Here is a 21,890-nt window from a genome sequence, read left to right as displayed (position 1 = left end):
AGGACCAATCACCACTTCAATCCCCCTCCCCCATCTCTGACTGTGAATGTATCTTGCATGTTGGTGAATATCTCCATGATGGCATGTTTAGTTTTTAATTTGTTACCAGTTGTGTCTGTGCTTTGTGTTTATTGTGACAATGGATGGAGGGGAAGGTCGGTCTCCTGGAGGAGATTTTGCAGCAGGAGGAGTGGAGACTGTGGGAACAATTACAGATGAGAATGTGGACTGTTTATTGTGTACGTGCTCTGAGAGTGTCACAGGACGCTGACGAGGAGGTCGGTGCCTGGAATAAACAAGATTTACACGTTGTATTGCTGTGTGAAGGGTATTGGGGGGTCAGCTGGTACAGGTCACATGCTGGGGGGAAACATTTGTGTGCAGTCATTTACTTTTAGCATAAAGACAGCGGCTGGCAGATTTATAGGGAGGGAGTCTTCACAGATTGATTGGAAGCATACAGGGAACTTGGGGGAGGAGCCTTCTGGGGGTTCCCTGTGACCTCATTGCTGCAGCTCCATATTTGGTATTATAGTAAATGATGTCCATGTGATGTCACTGGAAGCCCCTCCCCTGAGTTTCCTGAAGATTTATTCTGACATAGAAATACTTTGTCACTTTATGCTAAAAGACAAGGGATGCTTTAGAACATTCAAATATTTTATAACCTACATTTGTAATTATAAAAATCATTTTGATCAGTGTAAGATATTTATTTGCAGTCACTGGTGCTCCTATCAGCTAATTGGAGAATGGGGCACAGAAGCCCCTCCTCCTTTTTGGAAGCATCAACCCAAAATTAGCATTTTGAAAACCCCATGTAAAAAAAAAAAAATAAGAGGAGGCACTTTGTCTTTGCCCTTCTACAAGACAGACAGACAGAGACTGACTGACTGACAGACAGACAGAGACTGACTGACTGACAGACAGACAGAGACTGACTGACTGACAGACAGACACTGACTGACTGACTGACTGACAGACAGAGACTGACTGACTGACTGACTGACAGACAGACAGAGACTGACAGACAGACAGAGACTGACAGACAGACAGAGACTGACAGACAGACAGACAGACAGAGACTGACTGACTGACAGACAGACACTGACTGACTGACTGACTGACAGACAGAGAGAGACTGACTGACTGACAGACAGACAGAGACTGACAGACAGACAGACAGAGACTGACTGACTGACAGACAGACAGAGACTGACTGACTGACAGACAGACACTGACTGACTGACTGACTGACAGAGACTGACTGACTGACAGACAGACAGTGACTGACAGAGATTGACTGACTGACTGACTGACAGAGACTGACAGACAGAGACTGACTGACTGACTGACAGACAGAGACTGACTGACTGACAGACAGACAGAGACAGACTGACTGACAGACAGAAACTGACAGACAGTGACTGACAGAGACTGACTGACAGACAGAAACTGACAGACAGTGACTGACAGAGATTGACTGACTGACAGAGACGGACAGACAGTGACTGACAGACAGACACTGACTGACTGACTGACAGAGACTGACTGACTGACTGACAGACAGAGACTGACTGATAGACAGAGACTGACTGACTGACTGACAGACAGACAGTGACTGACAGAGATTGACTGACAGACTGACAGAAACTGACTGACTGAATGACTGACTGACTACAAACTTCCAGCCACATAAAATGTATAAGAGTCAGGAGTCAGTCTGTTCGGTCTCATTGCTGTTCTTCTTAGGATATCCCTTCAGTTCCAGTTCCAGTTCCACCGGGATCATAAATTAAAGGGTCACCAACACAAGAAAATGAAATATAATCCTGACATTTGTTCTTGAAGTGGTTCTGTAACCGTCCTTAGTAAAAGGAAATCATTATTGGGGTCAGCAGGACAGGAAATGTAAATCCCCACAGTGAAAAAAGCACCCTATTTAATTGTACAGCGCTATGCAATATGTTGGTGCTATTTAAATTCTGTATTATGTTAATAACTGCCCAATGTTCTCAGCCTTTCTATACTTCATGTAAAACAAAACCACGAGTGGGACAGAACTGGCCGTCTTTGTTTTAAAGGAATGGAAAGAAGCAACGATTGGCACAATGAGGCCAACGACCAAAACGTTTCCAGAACTACAGAAGCTGCACCGAGCTCCCCGGAACTGGAAGGACTCGAAGAACTGGTTGGCCTGACCTGGGGGAGCTGCACATTTCGGGGGCAAAGTGCAAGGCCGCTCCTAATAACAAACTATAGACCAATCGGCTCAAACTTTCCCCCCCACACTGCCCTGGGGAAGGGGCACTCCGGGTATTATAATATTTGGGATTTCCCCCATTGATATTTCTGTTTTATGGCCATTAGGTCACAGGTCATCCCTGAGGTGTAAAATGTCATTTATAGTTTGTGTGTTTGGGAGTTGTGATGGGAAGAGCCGGCTACACATCTTTCTACAATCTCAATTTACAAGAACTGTTCTTACTCTAAATTAAAAGTGTAATTAAAAGTTGCCACATCATTGCAGTTTGCTTTGCACTTGGAGCTGCTAGTTGCATAGTTTTTGACTGCTAATGAAGGGGAATATTACAGAGCAGCCATTCTCTACCAGCTAGATACAGATGAATATTAGCTATAAAATGCAATTAAGGAGAATCAAATATTTAGGGAATACTTTTGGCACAAGGGGGCGCTCTTTGCGTCTGGAGGAAAAGAAGTTTAAGCTCCGGATAAGGAAGGGATTCTTCACTGTAAGGTCTGTGAAAATATGGATTTGGCTCCATCAGGAAGAAGTTTCAGCAACTACTATAGATTGCGTTAAGAAAAAGCTGGATGATAGCACAGAATATAACTGGGGATTAGGGATTTAAAGTAAAGATAACAGAGACTGCTGATCCAGGGAACATCCGATTGCCTCATGGGACTAGGAAGGAATTTTTTTTCCCCTGTTGAAGCAAATTGTACCAGGGTTTTTTTTGCCTTCCTCCGGACCAACTAAGCCCATAGGGTTTTATATCTGGGATTTGTTTCTGTCTTGAGTGGGTATATCAAATTAACTTCGACTTCTTTCATATTTTGGAATCCTCTCTAGTGGTCAGAAAAATATTTTACATGTGTGCCACATCCAAAAAAGATAAATTTTTTCTGTATCACAATTGAATGAAGGGACTTTTGAGGATATTGTTATAAAAGTTAATCAAAAAAAACTTTTTTTTATACTTTAAAAAACAAGTTAAAAAAATCACAAATAATTTATAGAAACATCTTCCATGTGTAATATGGTCTCACATAGTTAGATAGAATCATAATTCGACGCGTTTCACAAGTATCCCCCGCGTCTTCAGGAAATGTATCGAGACCTAATAATAATACAACAATTGCGCTATATTAAATTTCACAAAATATCATTTTAGTAAATATCATTAATATAATTTATATATCCTACCAATTAGGAATAGGAATACATAAACATCCTCACTCCAGGTGGATGTCTCCTCCAATAGATTGCATGCGGGCCAAAAAGTCTCAGAACGGCACAATTGGGATCTCGAATTATATCATTATATTATATATTATCCGGTATCACCTGGAAACATGCAAGTGATAGCTAATTAGTAAAATATTTTAACACCCTATATGTACAATAAATAGATTTTACATGTTGTATTTAAATGTAAACTTCACCTTACTAACCTATAATAAATAATCTATTCAAGAGATCTGTAATAATTTATAGTTACAGATAAAAACGCATATAAGGGCATGGTAATCTCAAACAACTAGTTTCAAGTGATTCCTATGAACAAAGTTGGTAGATTTTTATGTAAGTGTGCTGGAGATATATAATAAGTAAGTGCTTTGAAAGAATTGATTTGCTAGAGGGGCAGATGAGGCTGGTGCGTTATTAATGCCAAGCTCTTACTTCAAGCTGCAATCCATCTGTTCTGAGACTTTTTGACCCGCATGTAATCTATTGGAGGAGACATCCACCTGGAGTGAGGATGTTTATGTATTCATATTTCTAATTGGTAGGATATATAAATTATAATAATGATATTTACTAAAATATTATTTTGTGAAATTGAATATAGCTCAATTGTATTATTAGGTCTAGATTCATTTTCTGAAGAAGCGGGGGATACCTGTGAAAAGCGTTGAATTATGATTCTATCTATGTGACACCATATTACACATGGAAGATGTTTTTATCAATTATTTGTGTGATTTTTCACTTGTTTTTTAATGTATAAAATAAAAATTATTTGTCTTTTTTCAACCTATTGTGGTTAAGCTAATATAATTATTAGATAGACCCTTTAAGTTACTGCGGGAACCATTTTGGTCACCAAAGGCCTCCAAAGAGGTTCACATTTTGATGCAGAATACTGTAAATCGCCAACCACCTGATGATCCCATGTTAGTGTGGAAATCACAAACACAGCCAGAGATCTTCAAACCCAGGAATCCAACATATGATCCCACTTATCAGAACCACAAACCTCGTTCAGACCCGGCTCTTGGATGACTCAGGTTTGCAGAATTCCATATAATATCCATATAAAATTCCATCTTCATCATAGTTCATGAATTCCACATCTCCGATACAATGCAATGCCACAGAAAAGCTATGATCACCAGACTAGTCAATGTATATCTATCGTACATGTCATAGAGCACAAGGCGCTCACATATCAGTACAGAAAGGTGAGCTGACCTGTGTATAGGTAAATGTAATGTTAGTTGGTGGAGGAGTTGTATACCTATAATGTTTTTTACTTCAGATTACTTCTATTAAGTTGCCAACCCCAAAAAGATATAAAATGAACATACTGAGTATAAATATATTGTACTAAGTTAATTTTCTTTCATGTGTCGACGCACAGTTTTATCACTAGAAAGCAAGCCAATAAACGCCCCTGAGGAAGCCTGATTAGGCGAAACGCGTTTAGTCTTCTATACAAAGATAGCTGCAACTTAACAATTAGATGTAACAGCTTGATGTCAGTGGACAGAAACCGCTCTTTAACGTTGACCTTTTTTTTTTGAAAACTAACTTGTTAGTGAAGCCTATACTCTAAACTTTATTCAGAAATGTTATATATAGTGCCAAATAGTGGCCCCTTCCTCTGTTTTTGTCCCTGCCTTTGAATATGGTATGCAATGGTGTACATTCAATATATTTGATATGTAGTGTATACTATGCAGTTAATGTCTATATAATCTTTCCTTCGTTATTAAGCACACCGATCTCTGATATAGCTGCCATTTTGGTGCTTGGCATATGTGTACTTTATTCTGCATATTTTTGTTGGTTATAAGGTTTTCAGAATTCTGATCGGATTATTTGCACACATGAATGGAAATTTACTAACACATCTGATCAGAAATTCAAAAACCGGTTACCTGCAACTGATCAGCTGCTGACTTCAGATTATTTTATTTGATATTGAATAGGAATTGATGATTGTCATGTGTAGTAAGGCTAAAGCTGGGTATATAAATAATAACTGGGCAGCATGGTGGCTTTGTTGGTAGCACTCTGGCCTTTGCAGCGCTGGGTCCCAGGAGTCTCGGCCAGGACTCTATCTGCATGGAGTTTGTACGTTCTCCCCGTGTCTGTGTGGGTTTCCTCCCGGTACTCCGGTTTCCTCCCACATTCCAAAAACATGCAGTTAGGGTAATTGGCTTCCCCTCAAAATTGACCTTGGACTACATTAATGACATATGGCTATGGTAGGGACATTAGATTGTGAGACAGCTTGTCACATGACTATGGACTTTGTACAGCACTGCATATGTTGGTGCTATATAAATACTGGATAATAATAATCTTGCTATACAGAATTGTGATTGTAGTGACAATAAAACAAATGCTGAACAGAAAGCTCTGCTCTATAGAGAGGACAAGAGAAAGGAGAACATATTCCCCAATAAAAAGTAATAGCCATTGACATTCACTGACCCAGCACCGCATTTCACTGACACTGGGGACAGCTATGCTAATTATTATTATTAAACAGGATTTATATAGCGCCGGCTTATAATGCAGCTCTGTACATTAAATAAAGCTAATTCTAGATTTTTTTACCCAAGACAATCGGGAACGGTTCCTTGAGTGTTTACCGGGCCTAATCCACCATTGCTAGATGCCCTGAAACCAAACAGAATGTTTATCACGGGGGGGGTTATAAATGACAGATCTCAGCGTTTTGTGGGTCTGAACATACCCCAGAGGGAATATGCATTCCCTAATATGAATCTACAAGAATCCACAAGCTGCTCTGTTAATGGCAAAGCATCTGTTAGATCACCATCAAAGGAGCGGATAATGACCTTTGTATATTGACGCACTTTAGTTTCTATTATTTTCATTACAATCTGTGCACCAGCAGCGTAACTTGATCAAACAGTTTTAGTACTGTAGTAATTGTGTGAATAAACTGGTGAATTTAGCAGAAGAGAGCAGGATTTTTAACCATTTGTGATTACCAGCAATTGCAATAAATTAGTAGGGGGACCCACAATCAAGAATTCACCAGTGCAGATTGAGCACAGACAATAAGTGGAATTTGTAACATTTGAGGATCAAACCTCCCAAAACTTTCACTCAGACCGAGGTTTGTTTGTTTTCCGTCCATTCTCAGCAACTTTTTTATACAGCAAACACCTCGAGATTCACATAGACATCCAAACTTTCACTCTGCAACACACCAATCAATCATCATTTACAAAGTCTCTCATTCACTCAAACATTATTCACCAGAAGTCTGTGGACACCGGACCATCAAAGCTAAGGGAGCTTGTTAGACATTCCGATACCAATGGGGTTCCAATTCACCCCAAAGGAGTTCAGTAAGGTCAGGGCTCTGTTCAGTGGTTTATAAATTCTCCTTCTGCTTGTCTGGGCTTTACTAGCAACTTTTTGTCACAACATCCCAAAAAAAAGCGTTCGGTTAATTAGCTCCTCTCACAACTATTTGCTATGAGTATTAATCTGCCAGACATAGCAGCATTGGTGCCAACATCAAATCTCTCTCAATTACCCCCTTCAATGAAATCATCTTTTCCTAAAACTTTGCAATCCCAAATTTGGCGCGTTTCGCAGAATCTGCTTCTTCAGGAATTGTGAGACCGATTTCAAAGTAGGAATAATAAATCTCATCCATTAAAATTAATGATTCAGCTGGTGGTGGTGGGTGAATAGCGTTCATACAGCCATTCATTTTAAATGAATATCATACGAGATTTCCTCCCACAGCTCCTAATTTGTCTCTGGGGAGATTACTGAATCTTTTATTTTCTCGTCACTTTTCTGTCTGTCCAGGGCTGTGAGCAGCTGCGAAATGTGACAAAGGTTTGCGTGAAAAGGCATTGTACATGTATGACTGATAATTGATATATGTGAATACCTCACAATTAGACTATGCTGGGGATATTGGGATATAGCCAGCTCCATAAAGACATGGGGTCACCGGTTTAGTGAGGAGTAACCCGAGTGTCATCAGTACCTCACACCCACCAACAGGGGGCAAATAACTATCAGTACCTGACCTCATCAATAGGGGGCTAATCCCCATCAGTATCTGACCTCACCAAGAAGGGGCTAATCCCCATCAGTACCTGACCTCACCAAGAAGGGGCTAATCCCCATCAGTACCTGACCTCACCAAGAAGGGGCTTTTTTTTTTTTTCTTTTTTTGTTTTTACACATAGTTTTGATGGAGCGTTTTTTTTTCCCTGGCTGAATTGTGTTGGCAGCCAAGCCGTCCATCAGAAAACACACAAAGCGATATTACAGGCGAAGCAAAAAATATATATATATGTATATATTCTATAGGAGGAGTCGATCACAGCTGAAAGCTACATTCTGAAGCACGTCGCCGTCACATCCCTTTCCAACCCACGTAAGACTTGAAAAGAATAATAAAAAATTAAATAAAAAATAAAATTATTGCAATTTGTATTTTTTTGTTTTGCACAGAAAAAAAAAAAGTATTAAAATCTGTCGTGGACAACGCTGCCTGCGCCCCATCCTTCCCGCCAATTACAACCCTGCCCTGTGTGCTATTATGAACCCGCTGGGGATCTGGGGGTAATGGGACTGGTCAAGAACTGGGTATAGCTCGCTTCATCAAGGGCAGAAGGCTGCAAATCTGACATAACAAAAAAATGGAAGTCGCTGCAGTTTTTGGAGGATTCTAGACACCCCCCATGAAATGCTGGATAGGAATGGATTTATATCCAGAACCTTCTACAGACTAACCAATGTCCTACCAACCATTGCACAGTTGTAAATGACAACAAACGAACATTTTGCAGACGCATGTGTCTAAAATGATACAAATATTTAGGTAAAACATAACAGGACCAGCCACCATGTGAAAGACTTAACGACCAGCTGCGGTTTGACGATTTCATCGAGAGGTTGGAAACTACAGCAACATGGTGCTGTATAGACAGATAGCATAAAATCGTATATTCGGGTACAAAATGGAGACCGCGTTGTGCTGACAGAATTCTGGTGCCAAGAGCAGTGATCTCCCTAGCCTCTTTTAGCTGGGCGCATCGCCCAGCACTTTTCAGTAACCACCCGGCTGTTTTTTGGTGTTAACTGAAAAAATTTAGTCACGATACAGCGGTCGTCACCCAGCTACAGTTCTTTATACCCAGAAAAAAATTCTGGGGTAAATACTAAAGAGCTAAGTTGTGAATTTAGGAGGCTCTGACCAATACAATCCAAAGTCGGCTCCGCCATGATGTTTGAGAGAAGCTGCCAGATGTGTCGCCATTTTTAGCAGACATTTACTAATGTAGAAAGTTTGATCACTTTCACTAGAAGCTTTCTGGAGCTGGAGGGGCCCACCCCTGGTAACTTATTTGTAAATGATTGTAACCTATATATTATAAAAACAAGAAGCGCAGTTTCATATTGCAGGTAGACTGGAACAAATGCAGACCTGGACTAGTAAGAAGAGGAAAAAATCACAACGTAGCTTATAAGCGCAGGACTGGACACCATAAAGTGTTAGCATACGCACGCGTATAACACAAAGGGGGGCTCTACACCGCTGCCTGATGGTGTCATCATATCATTAGGCCCCGGGTCAGGAAAATACCAGCAACAGGCAGAAGTTGTAAGGTCCTGGCTTCAATAGGGCAAAGCACAGCACTGGCCAGGCCCAGAAGTAATGCCCGTGGTCACCCTATGCGGGTGAGGTAAATGTTGTCTGTTTCATAGTTAAATCTTTACAGAATAAAAAAAGGTTTCCCAGTATAAAGTTAAACTCTTGCCTGACAAGGTCGCTATAGGGCTGAACCTCCTTTAACAAGCAGACTTGGCACTGGTGGTTTCTGAAAGGTGAAAGAAGAATTTAACTGTTCCCGGGATAACCTTTACCAGACCCCTCACGCATATAAACACAAATAGGCCCTTTGGGGGATTACGGGACCCATTCTGCCTAAGGATGCTGATGAATGATGGGGACTCAGCGATAGCCGGAGGCTTAACACTGACTTGAAGAGATCAAACCCATGCCACCAAAAACGCAATGCTGCACAGGTAAAAATCACACAATTTCTAATGCCATGCAACACTAAAATGCTCTGGCCCCCCAATCCCCCCCCCACCCCCTTGCATGCTCTAGATTGGCAGATCCACATTGTCTGAGGTTGAACAGATTGCAGAAGGGTGCACAGATCTTTCACAATAAGGCACTCCAATAATCAATTCTGACGAGACGGTGCCTGCTAGAAACCCAGCCACTGACGGAGATCCGAAAGGTATAAGTGTGGCAGCGACTTCTAAATCACATAAGCCGGGTGCTAAGAAAACGCTGATGACCAGCAATAGTCTGGGAAAGGGGGGAACCAGCGTTGCAGCCCCGTCCACCCTCACCCAGAAAACTCCTACGGAGTGAGTTAAAAAAAAAAAAAAAATTGAAAAAAAAAAAAAAAAAAAAAAAACCTGTATTTATAGATATTTTACAAGGTTAAATAATAATAATAATTATAATAATAAAAAAAAACTGAACCACTAAAATTGACAGGATGGCGTGTCTTTACAGTTATGTATATATATATATATTTTTTCCTTGATAGATGTGGCCAGTGTCTGTCGGGAGAGTCCAGGGAAGGGGTGTGCTGTGTGCGCGCTCCACCCCCTCTCTTATTCCCCACCCTCTTGCTACTTTGCCCGTTTCCTTCTCGCCCGTGCGCAGAACATGCTTTGCTAATGGCTCAGGAGGAGTTGGAGGCTGATGCTGACGCTGCATTGTTGGTCGGCCCGCGATCCCCAGCGTTTGAATCTGGAAGAAAAAAGGAAATCGGATGAGAGGGATGGCCAAGAGAGGAAATCACAAAAGTATAGCACATGTTCTGGGTCCTGTCTGCGGAATCAAAACACTAACGCCTTTGTTATACCTTTTATTATGTATAACATAACTGCTTAATGTATTTCTACAAATTTTCAATAAAATCTTTGAACTACAAAACACTAACGCCAGTCCAACATTACTCTTTTCCAGGTCACCACCACTCACACACATGTCCAGGTCATCTACCATGCTGCTAATATTCTACAAAAGCACTTTATTAGCTAGCAAAAACTTTTTCAAGTCTTTCAACACGGATAATATATTTTTTATGGCCATGGAAATGAGAGACCATATCATGGCATATATAGTTGGCTCAGAGGTTCGCTCTCTGGCCCTTTCAGTGCTGGGTCCCAGGTTGGAACCACACTATCTGCATGGAGTTTGCAGGTTCTCCCTGTGTTTGTGTGCGTTTCCCCCCCGAGTACTCCGGTTTCCTCCCACATTCCAAAAACATGCAGTTAGGTTAGTTGGCTTACCCTAAAAATTGACCTTGTTGATAAAATTACACTGATATTGAGATATGAATATGGTAGTGACATTAGATTATGAGCCCCTTTGAGGGACAACTAGGGCTGTGTAATTTATGTATAAATACAGAATTTAAAAAAGTGCCGACATATAACGCAGCATTGTACAAAGTCCATACTCATGTCACTAGCTTTTTCTCAAATGCGCTCACAATCTAATGTCCCTACCATAGACAAATGTTTTTAATAGTAAGGTGATTTTTGTGGAGGGAAGCCAAAACCCCAACTGCATGTTTTTGTAATGTGGGAGGAAACACACGCAAACACAGGGAGAATCTGCAAACTCCATGCAGATAGTGTCCTGGCCGAGATTCAAACCCGAGACCCAGTACTGCAAAAGTTGGAGTGCTAACCACTGAGCCAGCGTGCTGGATAATATTAATACACAAAGGTCAGACACATCTGCATCCCCCTCACCTGATGTCGCTGTGGCATTCGTGGGTGTAGACACGGAGGCCTGGTTTCGAGCATGTGGTGGGATGAGTATAGATGACAGCGAGGGGTTGCTTGACAGTTCTGCAGGTTAAGAAAAAAGCCAGAGTAAGAAAACCACTTTTAAAAAGACAATAGCTAGTTCTTTAAGTCAAATATAGATGTATAGAAATTCCATCAACCTGTTTGAAAAGGAAAATATTTTATTTAAAGGACACTGCACAAAATAAACAGTTGCCACCGTCCCAGCTTTGTAAGCAACAACATTTATTCTGCGCTTTGTCCAAGAAGAACCTAAATGGTTATCATTATGCTGCTTATATTTACCTTGCCTCGATCCCATTTTGTTTTGTGGGCCACAAAGAGTTTTCACGTACCCTAAACTTCCAGGGATGGGAGCTCCTCAGAGAATAGAGTGCTAGCTGTTTAGTGGTCACACACCAGGTCTAGCACCCTGTAAGCTCCAATACTCTACCTGGACCAGGTGTGCCGCCATTACTGTTGGAGCCTGATGCACTGATGATGAGTTATGTAAGGAAAGGCAAACATTTCCCTACCTGCTATTATCGGAGCAATGCACACATGTCCAAAGTCAGTCTAAAACAGTCAATAAAGGCTGAAGATATTCGGTAATTTTGCCCATTTAGAGAAATCTGAATATGTTTTGAAACTCATAGGCCTACCAGGACATTTCCTTTTTCCTTGCTAGACCAACGTTGTTCCTTTATAGATAGCAGGATCCTAACCCTGTGTGAGGTTGGTGTCAGGGGTCTTCATGTGTTCGGATGAGGTCACATGATCTGCCATACCCAGAACCAATGGGAAGTTTTGTGGAGGCTTGAATGGAGCAGTGAATGTTATAAGTGGGTCAGGGTCAATCTGTATATACACTTGATACACTTATTGAGTTGTGCTATGCAGACTCCGACTGTATTATCTACTAAAGAATTCCTAACAATGTCAATGGCTTTTTTTTTTTTTTTTACAGGTTTATTAGAAATTCAATTTTTTGGATAGTAAACACAGAGAAAGAGACCAATCATTTTATATGATAATTGCAATAAATTATGGTGCAGCAGGAGGTCACAAGACTGGATTGGATTACCCAAAGATAAAAGATTGCAGAACAGAGTCTTCAGAGGACAATCCAGAGGTTAGTATTGCAGCCAGTGTATATATTTATTTTTATTGATGAAAGGGTGCTGTAAACCAGAAATAAACCTAAAAATGTGGCTCAATATGGGTCCTGAAGAGGTGCACAGCATATCTGCACATGGATATTACTGATCAGAAGGAAAACGGTTTCAGTGATCAGATTTTCCCCTAAAATGCCGGTGTTTGTATCCTCAGGTTTGGAGTCTTTGCTATGTATCGGCTTGGTTTGGATGAAGTACTTCCATCTGCACAGAAGTTACTTTTTCCTGGAGCTGTGCTGAGACTGTACACTGAGCTGTAAAAAAGCAGCTCGGGGTACACCATCAGGGCAGAGAGCTGACAGGCAGATACAATCATAGACAGAAGACACTTACATAGTCTCTTGTGTCTCGATAAATCCTTGCCTCTGGGCACTTGTGCCATCTAAGCTGCCAAGGCCTGATCCAGCTCCAAACAAGGGGGCATTACCTTGAGTGGTAAAGTTGAAGAGTGCAGGAAAGTCACGACCATTGGGAAGCTTGGGGTTGGGGTCCCGGAGCTCATCGAAGAAGGAGTGGGCGCAGGCGTCCAAGGGGGTGAGGCGGGCGGTGGGTGTATATTCCAGTAGCCGGCTGCACAGCGCAATTGCCTCTGGTGGCGTACGAGCTCTGAAAACCTGCAAAAATACACAACCCTTTAAAGATAAAAAAAAGAAGAGAGAAAACGAAGCTAAGTGTGATGACTGCCAAGCCCCTGTCGCAGGGTGGATGAGATGGGTGACAAGAGACTGCAGTGTGTGAACAACATGAGCATTAAAGTGCAACTCCAAAACTATTTTATGTTTAGGAAGATACGGGGGTGGGTGGGGATTGGGTCTGACTGTCTTCTGTAATACTGTTCTTAGCATCTATTATTAGCGCCAACATATTATGCAACGTTGTACATTAAATCTACTAGATTGTAAGCTCTTCAGGGCAAAGTCCTCTCCTCTTATATCACTGTCTGTATTAGTCTGTCATTTGCAATCCCTATTTAATGTACAGCGCTGCGTAATATGTTGGCGGTATATAAATCCTGTTTATTAATAATAAATAGGGGTTTAATGCAAATGTTAGCTGGGCATACCGTCCGACACTTTTCAGCAACCACCCAGCTGTTTTTGGGTGGTTACTGATGAGTTAGGTCACAATACAGTACCACTTTACCACCCACCTACAATTTCTTCCCAGTGATTAGCACTGATAGGAAGGTGCTGCAGGGCTTTCACCATTTATTCTATTTCAGTTCTTCTATGACCTGCAATCCATTCCACAGAGGCATTTATAATATTTCATGCCAAAGGATGAATACAGGTTCAATGTTATAATGCAAACAGCAATATGCCCTAGCCTAGACCAGCCAATGTGGGAATTCATCTTTCATTGTTGATGACTGGGATAACAGAATGGGATATCAAGGCTGTAGCCTGATCCCATTTCACATTTACTAGATAAATTGCAGTTCCAATAAAATTAAAATGGATGACGATGTAACAAGGGGGATCGCCAACCAATTAGGAAAATAAATTGTCCCCTGCTAGCTGAAAAGGCCCAAGGTTTCCTCTCATTATATTGAGAAATGATCAATATGGTAATAGCTGCAAGGCATTACTAGATTGATGAATTCTAATGCAGGCTGCGATTCATTTTTTGATTCGAAGCATGTAAAGTAGAATTATCACTGTTGTATGGAGTCAGACTTCAGAAGGGAAATGGGCAAACCTCCTCCAATATGCATGCATGGAAGGAGAGTTTATTTTATGTGGTATATGTATGAAAAGACCAGACAGGAAATGGTGTGTGCGGCTCTCACCTTAGTCCAGGGGTGTGCCTTAATCTGGGGGAACTTGAATTCTGTGTAGTTGGGGTTCATTTCTCGGATCTGTTCCCGTGTCGGTGTGCCCAGGACCTGCAACAAAGAACAGCTGGGTTACATTGATTCATGAAGAAACGCTGCCATAAAAATTCTAGAACTGCCCAACAGTAAAGCAGGTGAAGCAGGTGGTTTCACAATGAATAATAAAGGCCGGTTCAGCCTACAGACACAAAACACTACACATTCATCTGGGGGAACGGTGAGGACATTCACACAGGAGGTATTTGGGTTTATTGTATAAATTCTTAGTACAAAAGCAACTTTATTCATTTATATAGCAAATATGGCATGCCAGACTGTGCAACCTCCCACTTATTCTCCATTGTTTGCACAGGACCAGGGATAAAGATGCTGCAATCAAAGGCCTTGCAGTATAGGTAGCTTAGAGGCAGACAGAAGAGCGGCTCTGAGAGCCTTAAAAGTAATTTTTTTTTTTTGTAGTTCTCTTCATTGGCTTTCATTTCACCTTAGAATCAATTTCATCTCCTGTGTTTTGCCTTCAAATCCCAACACAGCTCTTGTCCCACTTACCTTTCTGACCTGATAGAAAAAGACCCCCCTAGCCGCTCTCCTTGCCCCTCCAATGACCTACTAATCACTTCCTTACTCATAACCTCATCACACGCACGACTCCAAGATTTTTCTAGAGCTGCCCCCACTCTCTGGAATGGTCTCCTCATCCTATTTGGCTTGCTCATTTAAAAAAGCCCTCAAAACCCAAAGCTTCACCCTCAGCTACCCGTCTTCCTCTGTCTCCTGAACCCTCACTACTCCCCCACCATTCCATATCCCCCTCCTATTGTGTGATACTTCCCCCACCTCCTAGATTGTAAGCTCTTCAGGGCAGGGTCCTCTCCTTCTCCTGTGTCACTCTGTATCTTTCTGTCATTTGCAACCCCTATTTAATGTAGAGCGCTGCATAATGTTAGCACTATTTAAACCCTGTTTATTAATAATAATATCAATAATATATTTTTATCTAATACTCCTTTAAAATGTAACATTTTATACAATTTATGAAAATATCGCCTATAATAGCCAAACTCTCAGTACAGATAACGGATCCTGTGCTATAAAACAGATCAGAATACACAGGAAACAACCTCCAATGAGGATGGCAGAAAAAGGTCAATGGCTTGGAAAAAGTGGGTCAGTCAGTCTCCGGTGGGAGAGAGGACGCGGCACAGAGAACACGGAGCCAGCCAAGGGGAACGGATTAAACGTGACACCACAATGAGCCACACCTAAACCAAGACGATGACCTCACCCAAAGCAGCCGCACAAGGGGAATTTTATCTTTTCATATCTTAGCTGCACCTTTCCAACATTAAAGTCCGGGCCACAAAGTTTAAACAGAAAATATTCACATTTTTATCATCCAGATACAGAAATGAGGACAACTTTTCCTTTATTTTAGATGGTAAAAATGCAGAAATGATTTATGGAACATAGCTGTAAGCATTTTGCTGGATATACAATGGATTTAAAATATTGTGGTGCTTTGCCATTAACATCTTATGTCCGGGGTAAGATTTAGATACCCAGACAGTAATATTAGGCTGGTGGGCTGCACTGGGTACAAGTCCCGGCACACTGGCCACCGAGTGATCAGAGACAAAACTAGAGACCTGAAATCACAACTTCTAGATATGTTGGCCGGATATTATGGAACCGGAGTAATTCTGAGTCTTGTTATTGTAAATATTGTGTATTAGTCTGACTGATGATCCCGGACCATTCCTTGTCACCTTGGCAGTTTGGAAGGATGTGAAGAATCCATATCATGAGAGTTGTGTCCATGTGTGCTGTAAGCATTGGAATAAATTATAATCTTAATGATGGATATGAGTAAGGCTATGTACACATGGAAGAGGATTCTCAACTATACCAATGGTGGAGCTCGTCTTGCACAGGAGTCGTCCATTGTCATTCATGGATCTGTCCTGATGGTTCTATTAACGATAGACAATGAACAACGGCAATAGGAGTGAAGGGAGCAGAGTGCAGCGGGGTGCTGCTCGCTCATTCTCCCTCCTCCCCTCTCCATAGAACAGAATGGTGCTTAATATCCAGCACTTGCTCGTTCATCCTTCAGTCTTTTGTCATTGCAAATGATTATGAAAGATCATTTCCAATGACAATAATTGAGCCTTAAATACTAAGGAAAAGGCAGTATGTATTCCCCGAAATATGAATTTGCAAGCTAAGAAATAAGAGGCTCTTTAAGTCTGTTCCAACCCTGAAGCAAAATGGAGCATTGAAGCAAAACAGAGGAAAACCCAGCGTGGGAGCAAAGCCTTCCCTGATTCATGCTTATGTAGCCATGAAATCTTGTAAAAAAGAACTGATGTAAATAGATCTATGCACTTTGCATAAAATTAAGATGCTACATTGATACACATCAATTTTTTATTTTGTTTTTTCCCCAAAGGGTGATTTTGGATTTTTTTGGAAACTGCATCCAGGTTTGAAAATAAGGATCAAACTCACTTTTATGGTGCTCAATATTGAGAAGAATGATGCAGTGCAATTACAAATATGGACACAAGAGGGCAGTATAAAGCCTTTACTCTGCACCACCGCTGCAAGGACAGCGCCAGGATGCGGCTCTGCAAATTGCGGAGGACCAGAATGCTTTGCTGGCTGGCAGGAAATGCCACCTTCCAGCTACTCAGCAATTAGCCCAGGTCTGCTTTAGAGTCTTCCGTGGAATATATGTTTTACAGGCAAAAAATGAATGCAAATGAAAAGGTCAGCATAGCCTAGCAGCAATATTAGGGGCCCTGATAACCATTTTACTTGTAGGAGGGGTGTTTAAAAACCTAAATGTGCCATTTCATGGAGGCAGAACAGATCCTCCTATAAAGATGGCTCAGTTAGGTGTCTATTTAACTATTTTATGGACTCCTGACATCTTGTGTGTATTGGAGGCCATCTTGTGAGATGAAGGAAATATAAAGCCCAAGGCGTCCATAAAACGAGGACGGGTGCCATCTAGTGGGCACGTCCTTATCATAAACACAGGCTGATCCCCACACAGAGTGCTGCAGAGCCAAAAGAAATCCACATCAGGGACCCCGGAGTGACCGAAATGGTTTTACAGATCAGCTTGCAGGGTGTGTAAAGGGTTAAAACTCTGTAGATGTGCATGTTTTGCAGAGACGCACTGCATGTGTGTTTTTTTGGCTATTTAACTAGGACAGTGTTTAGATTGGTCGCCTTTGCTGCGAGTACAAGAACACAGAGCTATCATAATATTGCTGGTGCTGTCCACAAAACTACACAGTACGGCTACACCGGGTACACTCTGTACGGGTTTGTGTACACACCTCTGTCATCTACACAGCATGAGAACTCACTTATCATGGCACACAATGCGGCTCAGGGCACTCCACCTACACCCAGACAATGAATGAACACACAATGCTGTGTATTGTACACATGTAATAGTCACACACACAGCTAACACTGGAGGCAATGCTGTATACACAGCAAATGACAACCAAAATGTGTACACTGTCCGCACATCTATTTAACGCCTAATAGTAGGTCAGCCTGGCCTGACCCTAAAGAGTTCCCGGATGTTATCACCCACTATAGTGAGATATTTGCCTGGCCTGGCATTGTTCTATATCCTGGCAGCTCATGATTGGATCCTTCTCTCCATTAAAAAAGGAAAGAATGGAAAATGCAGGCTGGCCAGCTAGATGAAGGATCTATTTACTGGACATCATGCAGAAATCCAACAAAGGAATGGGAGCTAAAGATATAAAGAACTGGCACGTGGCACTAAGTAGTCTGCAGCTTTAGATCAAGATCTCAATGACTGGCACCTGATAAGTCTGCAGCCTTACACCAAGATCTCAATGACTGGCACCTGATAAGTCTGCAGCCTTACACCAAGATCGTATTGATTGGCACCAGATAAGTCTGCAGCTTTATAAGAGATTTCATCATAGATTGGCACCAGGTGATATAGGATCTGCAGCTGTATACCCAGACTCCCTCATGCACTGGCACCGGAACTGGGGTGGCCAGCAGCTCTGCAACCCGAGGCAAATTGTAGCTCTACAACAGGATGCCCAATACAATGGCACTGGTTAGGGAAAAGTCTCCTTTATGACTTGCCACCAGACAAGGGCTGTCTGCAGGTCCCATACCAGACGTGATTATAGAGTGGCACTGGCTTACAAGGGGGAAATATTTCAGTAACAGGTGCCCTTACCTTAATGATCTCCACCAGCTGGTCCACTCCGCTGTCACCGGGGAAGATTGGCTGACCCAAGAGCAGCTCTGCCAACACACAGCCCGCTGACCAGACATCTGAAGAAGAGAAAGGAAAAGATCAATGTTTAGTTACATCATGTAAAATGATTCTCTCCCTTCTGTGCTGTGAGTTATACACATGAATCTATATTCCTACATTTGCCCTATCATCAGCTGAGGGGTAAGACGGCTCCCATAGTTGAGAGTTCTGGTAATTTTGGAAGAAAAAATAAAAAAACATACAATACAAATAAGAGAGACCATGTGGCCTAAGTGAAGTATAATTTATAATGATGATGATGACGGAAGAAAAAATTATTCTTCGGTCAGATGGCAGATAAATTCCTGGTTCAACTGCCATCCTGTACCGTGGGTCTCTCCAGCCACTTTTAGCTGGGCGAACTGCCCGGCACTTTTCAGTAACCCCCTGGCTGTTTAAGGGTAGTTACTGAAAAACTGGGTCACAATACAGGGCTACCACCCACCATAAGCTTCTTCCCTCCCACCTTCTGATGTACTTTTAGAATAGTAGCTGAACTTTAATTGGATGCTACAAGCAGAAACTCTTCCTACCTGAACATCTGTCCCTGAACATTACTGGGGATCCCTGGTCACTACCCATAATCCTTCCTGGTTAATTATGCAATAAATGGCATGGAAATAAATCTTGCACACACAGTAAATGGCCCGGGTAGATTGCAGTGAATGCACACTGACAATTAGCAATTCAGCAGTTGTCCAGGTGATTGATATATGGTGTGTGGGATCAGCAATATTTCAGAGAATGGCTCATTAGAAGGGAGGCTGGTCCTATCTGGTGTACACAGACACAAGAAGGCCCCTAATACACATGGGTGATACACAAAGGTGATATACATGTGATATACACATGGTGTTTGGAGCTTTTTCCAAGGCTTGCTTGCTCTAATTTCAACTTTGGGAAGACTTCAGTTCCAGTTTGTGAATAATAAACCCACTGTTGTGTTAGTGCGGAGTTCCATTAAACAAGTTGCTAGAAGACTTTCATCCAGATGATAGTGCTCAGTGCAACTTATTGAAATCTAATCGTTGGGCAAATATTAAACCCCCCTCCTAACCCTGTGGTCACATAACACCTCGATCCTGAGTCATCTTCCTCCATTTACAGGACAAGTGTATGACAGACACTGGCTTTTGGCTGTCCAGCAGTGGAGTCCTCCTAAAGTTCAGAAGAGGACACAGCAGCAATGATATCAGTGGTGAGTAAGGGCCGGTATTAGTCATTGCTGAATTAGTAATCTCATACCTGAAAATGACCCCATCATGAAACCTGAACTATGGCTTTAGAAGAGGATATCTTGCTTTAATATTTTATCTTTAGGATTTGTGTTGAAAATTCCAAAATGAGACTTCATAATCTTACACAGGCTTCAATATTGATGTAAGCCCTGCAGATGCAGATGTGTGAGCAACGCCCGATGCATATCAATGACCTGAGCAATGGGCCTTGTACAGCCGCATCTTCAGATATTAGACAGCCCGCTTATATTCTCCTTTATTATTTAAAGAATATACCAGAGTCAGCAGGCGGCATGGAAAGTCTGCAGAGTTTAGAAGACAGTCAGACCAAACTAGAATGCAGCAGGTATTTTTAGGAGTCGGCATCTGCTAACACTGATCCTAACAATCTATGTGAATCCAATACCAATATCTATGTCACCTGCTGGGCCCAGCGTCTGCCATATCTGTGACTCTGCTGTGGCCAGTGACCATATCTGAAATTTTTGGATCATCCTGCAGCTATTATGGCTGCTCCCTCTGCTTTTATTTCTAAATTCCTGACTTGTGTAGAAGTAACAACTAAGCTGCTTCTGTGATGTTGAAAATATTTTGCCCCCATCTAAATAGATAAATGGCAGAAAGAGCATCCATTTTAGAACAAGCCCATTTGAATGAGATGAAACCTTCTAGCTATATTATGATTTGGATAAATCAAAACTTTCAGAGATGTTTCGTAGTCATGTGACCATTCTGCAGGAGGCAAGGCCTTCTGAATCGGTATGGCTGTTTTCATTTATAGTCCCCCACTTTTGGAAATGCAGTGCTAATGTTGCCCCAACAAAGTTTTACAAAGAGTTATTCCATCCGCTTCACAAATAAGAGGCAAAGAAAAGTGTACCTACCTATGCTGGAGGTATAATCAGTGGCCCCAAAGATCAACTCCGGAGCCCTATAGTACCGAGAGCAGATGTATGAGACATTGGGTTCCCCACGGACCAGCTGCTTTGCACTGCAAGACAGAAAATAAAAAAGTTCAGTAGAAATCCTGATTGTTTCATACAGTTAAGATGCAGTCACATGTGCAGTGCATTTCACTCTGAGACCATCTACAAATCCACTGATAGGACAAGGTTAAATGTGAGAATCTTGCAGCTCACTGCAACCAATTTGTTTCTATGAATTTAAAAGATAACCCGTACAAGAAAATACCCAAATAGCCTCTATATATAGAAAGTATTCTGCCTTCACCTTACTCCCTCATTCCAGCCTGTTCCTTAGAAGTGCACGGCAAACCTTCTAAAAATCTGCTATGGTATAAAATACTTTGTGTGTATATTGTGTGTATATCTATACACCAAATCAACAATGCATCACTTCAAAAGATGGAGTGCAAGGGAGGGTTTAACAGTGTACTGCATGGAGTTTGCAAGTTCTCCACGTGTTTGCATTGGTTTCCTCCGGGTACTCCGGTTTCCTTACAAATTACAAAAACATGCAGTTAGGTTTTTTGGCTTTCCCCCAAAATTGACCTTAGACTGTATTAATGACATATGACTATGGTAGGGACATTAGATTGTGAGCCCCTTTAAGGGACGGCTAGTGACATGACTATGGACTTTGTACGGCACTATGTAATGTGACCGTTCTGTTCCCCTAGCGGTAACGCAGTCTTTGCTCATGCTATGATTACACCGACTGGTCACCAGAACATTCTTGGTGCCAGAGGAGATCATCAATGACACTACCTTACATAAGTAAAGTGGGCACGTAAGATAAGTCAGGGGGAAAAAAGACATAAGTCTATCAAATCCAGCCACTAGGGAAATAAAACATATAAACAGGAAAAAAAAAACCTGGTAAAATTTTCTCCAACAGGGTTTACCTCTAGACACAAAGAAAGAGTTCCTTCTTATGGACCGTGTATATATATATATATATATATATATATATATATATATATATATATATATATATATATATC

At 41.6% G+C, this 21,890-nt stretch overlaps 1 protein-coding gene across 1 annotated transcript in view; it reads right to left on the bottom strand.

Annotated features, from left to right (window-relative positions):
• Positions 1-7,715: 7,715 nt before the first annotated feature.
• GSK3B (glycogen synthase kinase 3 beta) overlaps positions 7,716-21,890 on the bottom strand; it is a 56,156-nt gene continuing 41,981 nt past the window's right edge. Inside the window, 6 exon segments of the mRNA XM_072398462.1 lie at positions 7,716-10,307; positions 11,321-11,419; positions 12,959-13,145; positions 14,321-14,416; positions 18,609-18,706; positions 20,812-20,918. Of these exon segments, the coding sequence (XP_072254563.1) occupies positions 10,240-10,307; positions 11,321-11,419; positions 12,959-13,145; positions 14,321-14,416; positions 18,609-18,706; positions 20,812-20,918 (655 nt within the window). The 3' untranslated portion in view covers positions 7,716-10,239.

Source organism: Pyxicephalus adspersus, chromosome 1 (genome assembly GCF_032062135.1).
Source record: "Pyxicephalus adspersus chromosome 1, UCB_Pads_2.0, whole genome shotgun sequence".
NCBI classification, from domain to species: domain Eukaryota; kingdom Metazoa; phylum Chordata; class Amphibia; order Anura; family Pyxicephalidae; genus Pyxicephalus; species Pyxicephalus adspersus.
This window is presented reverse-complemented; position numbering and strand designations above follow the sequence as displayed.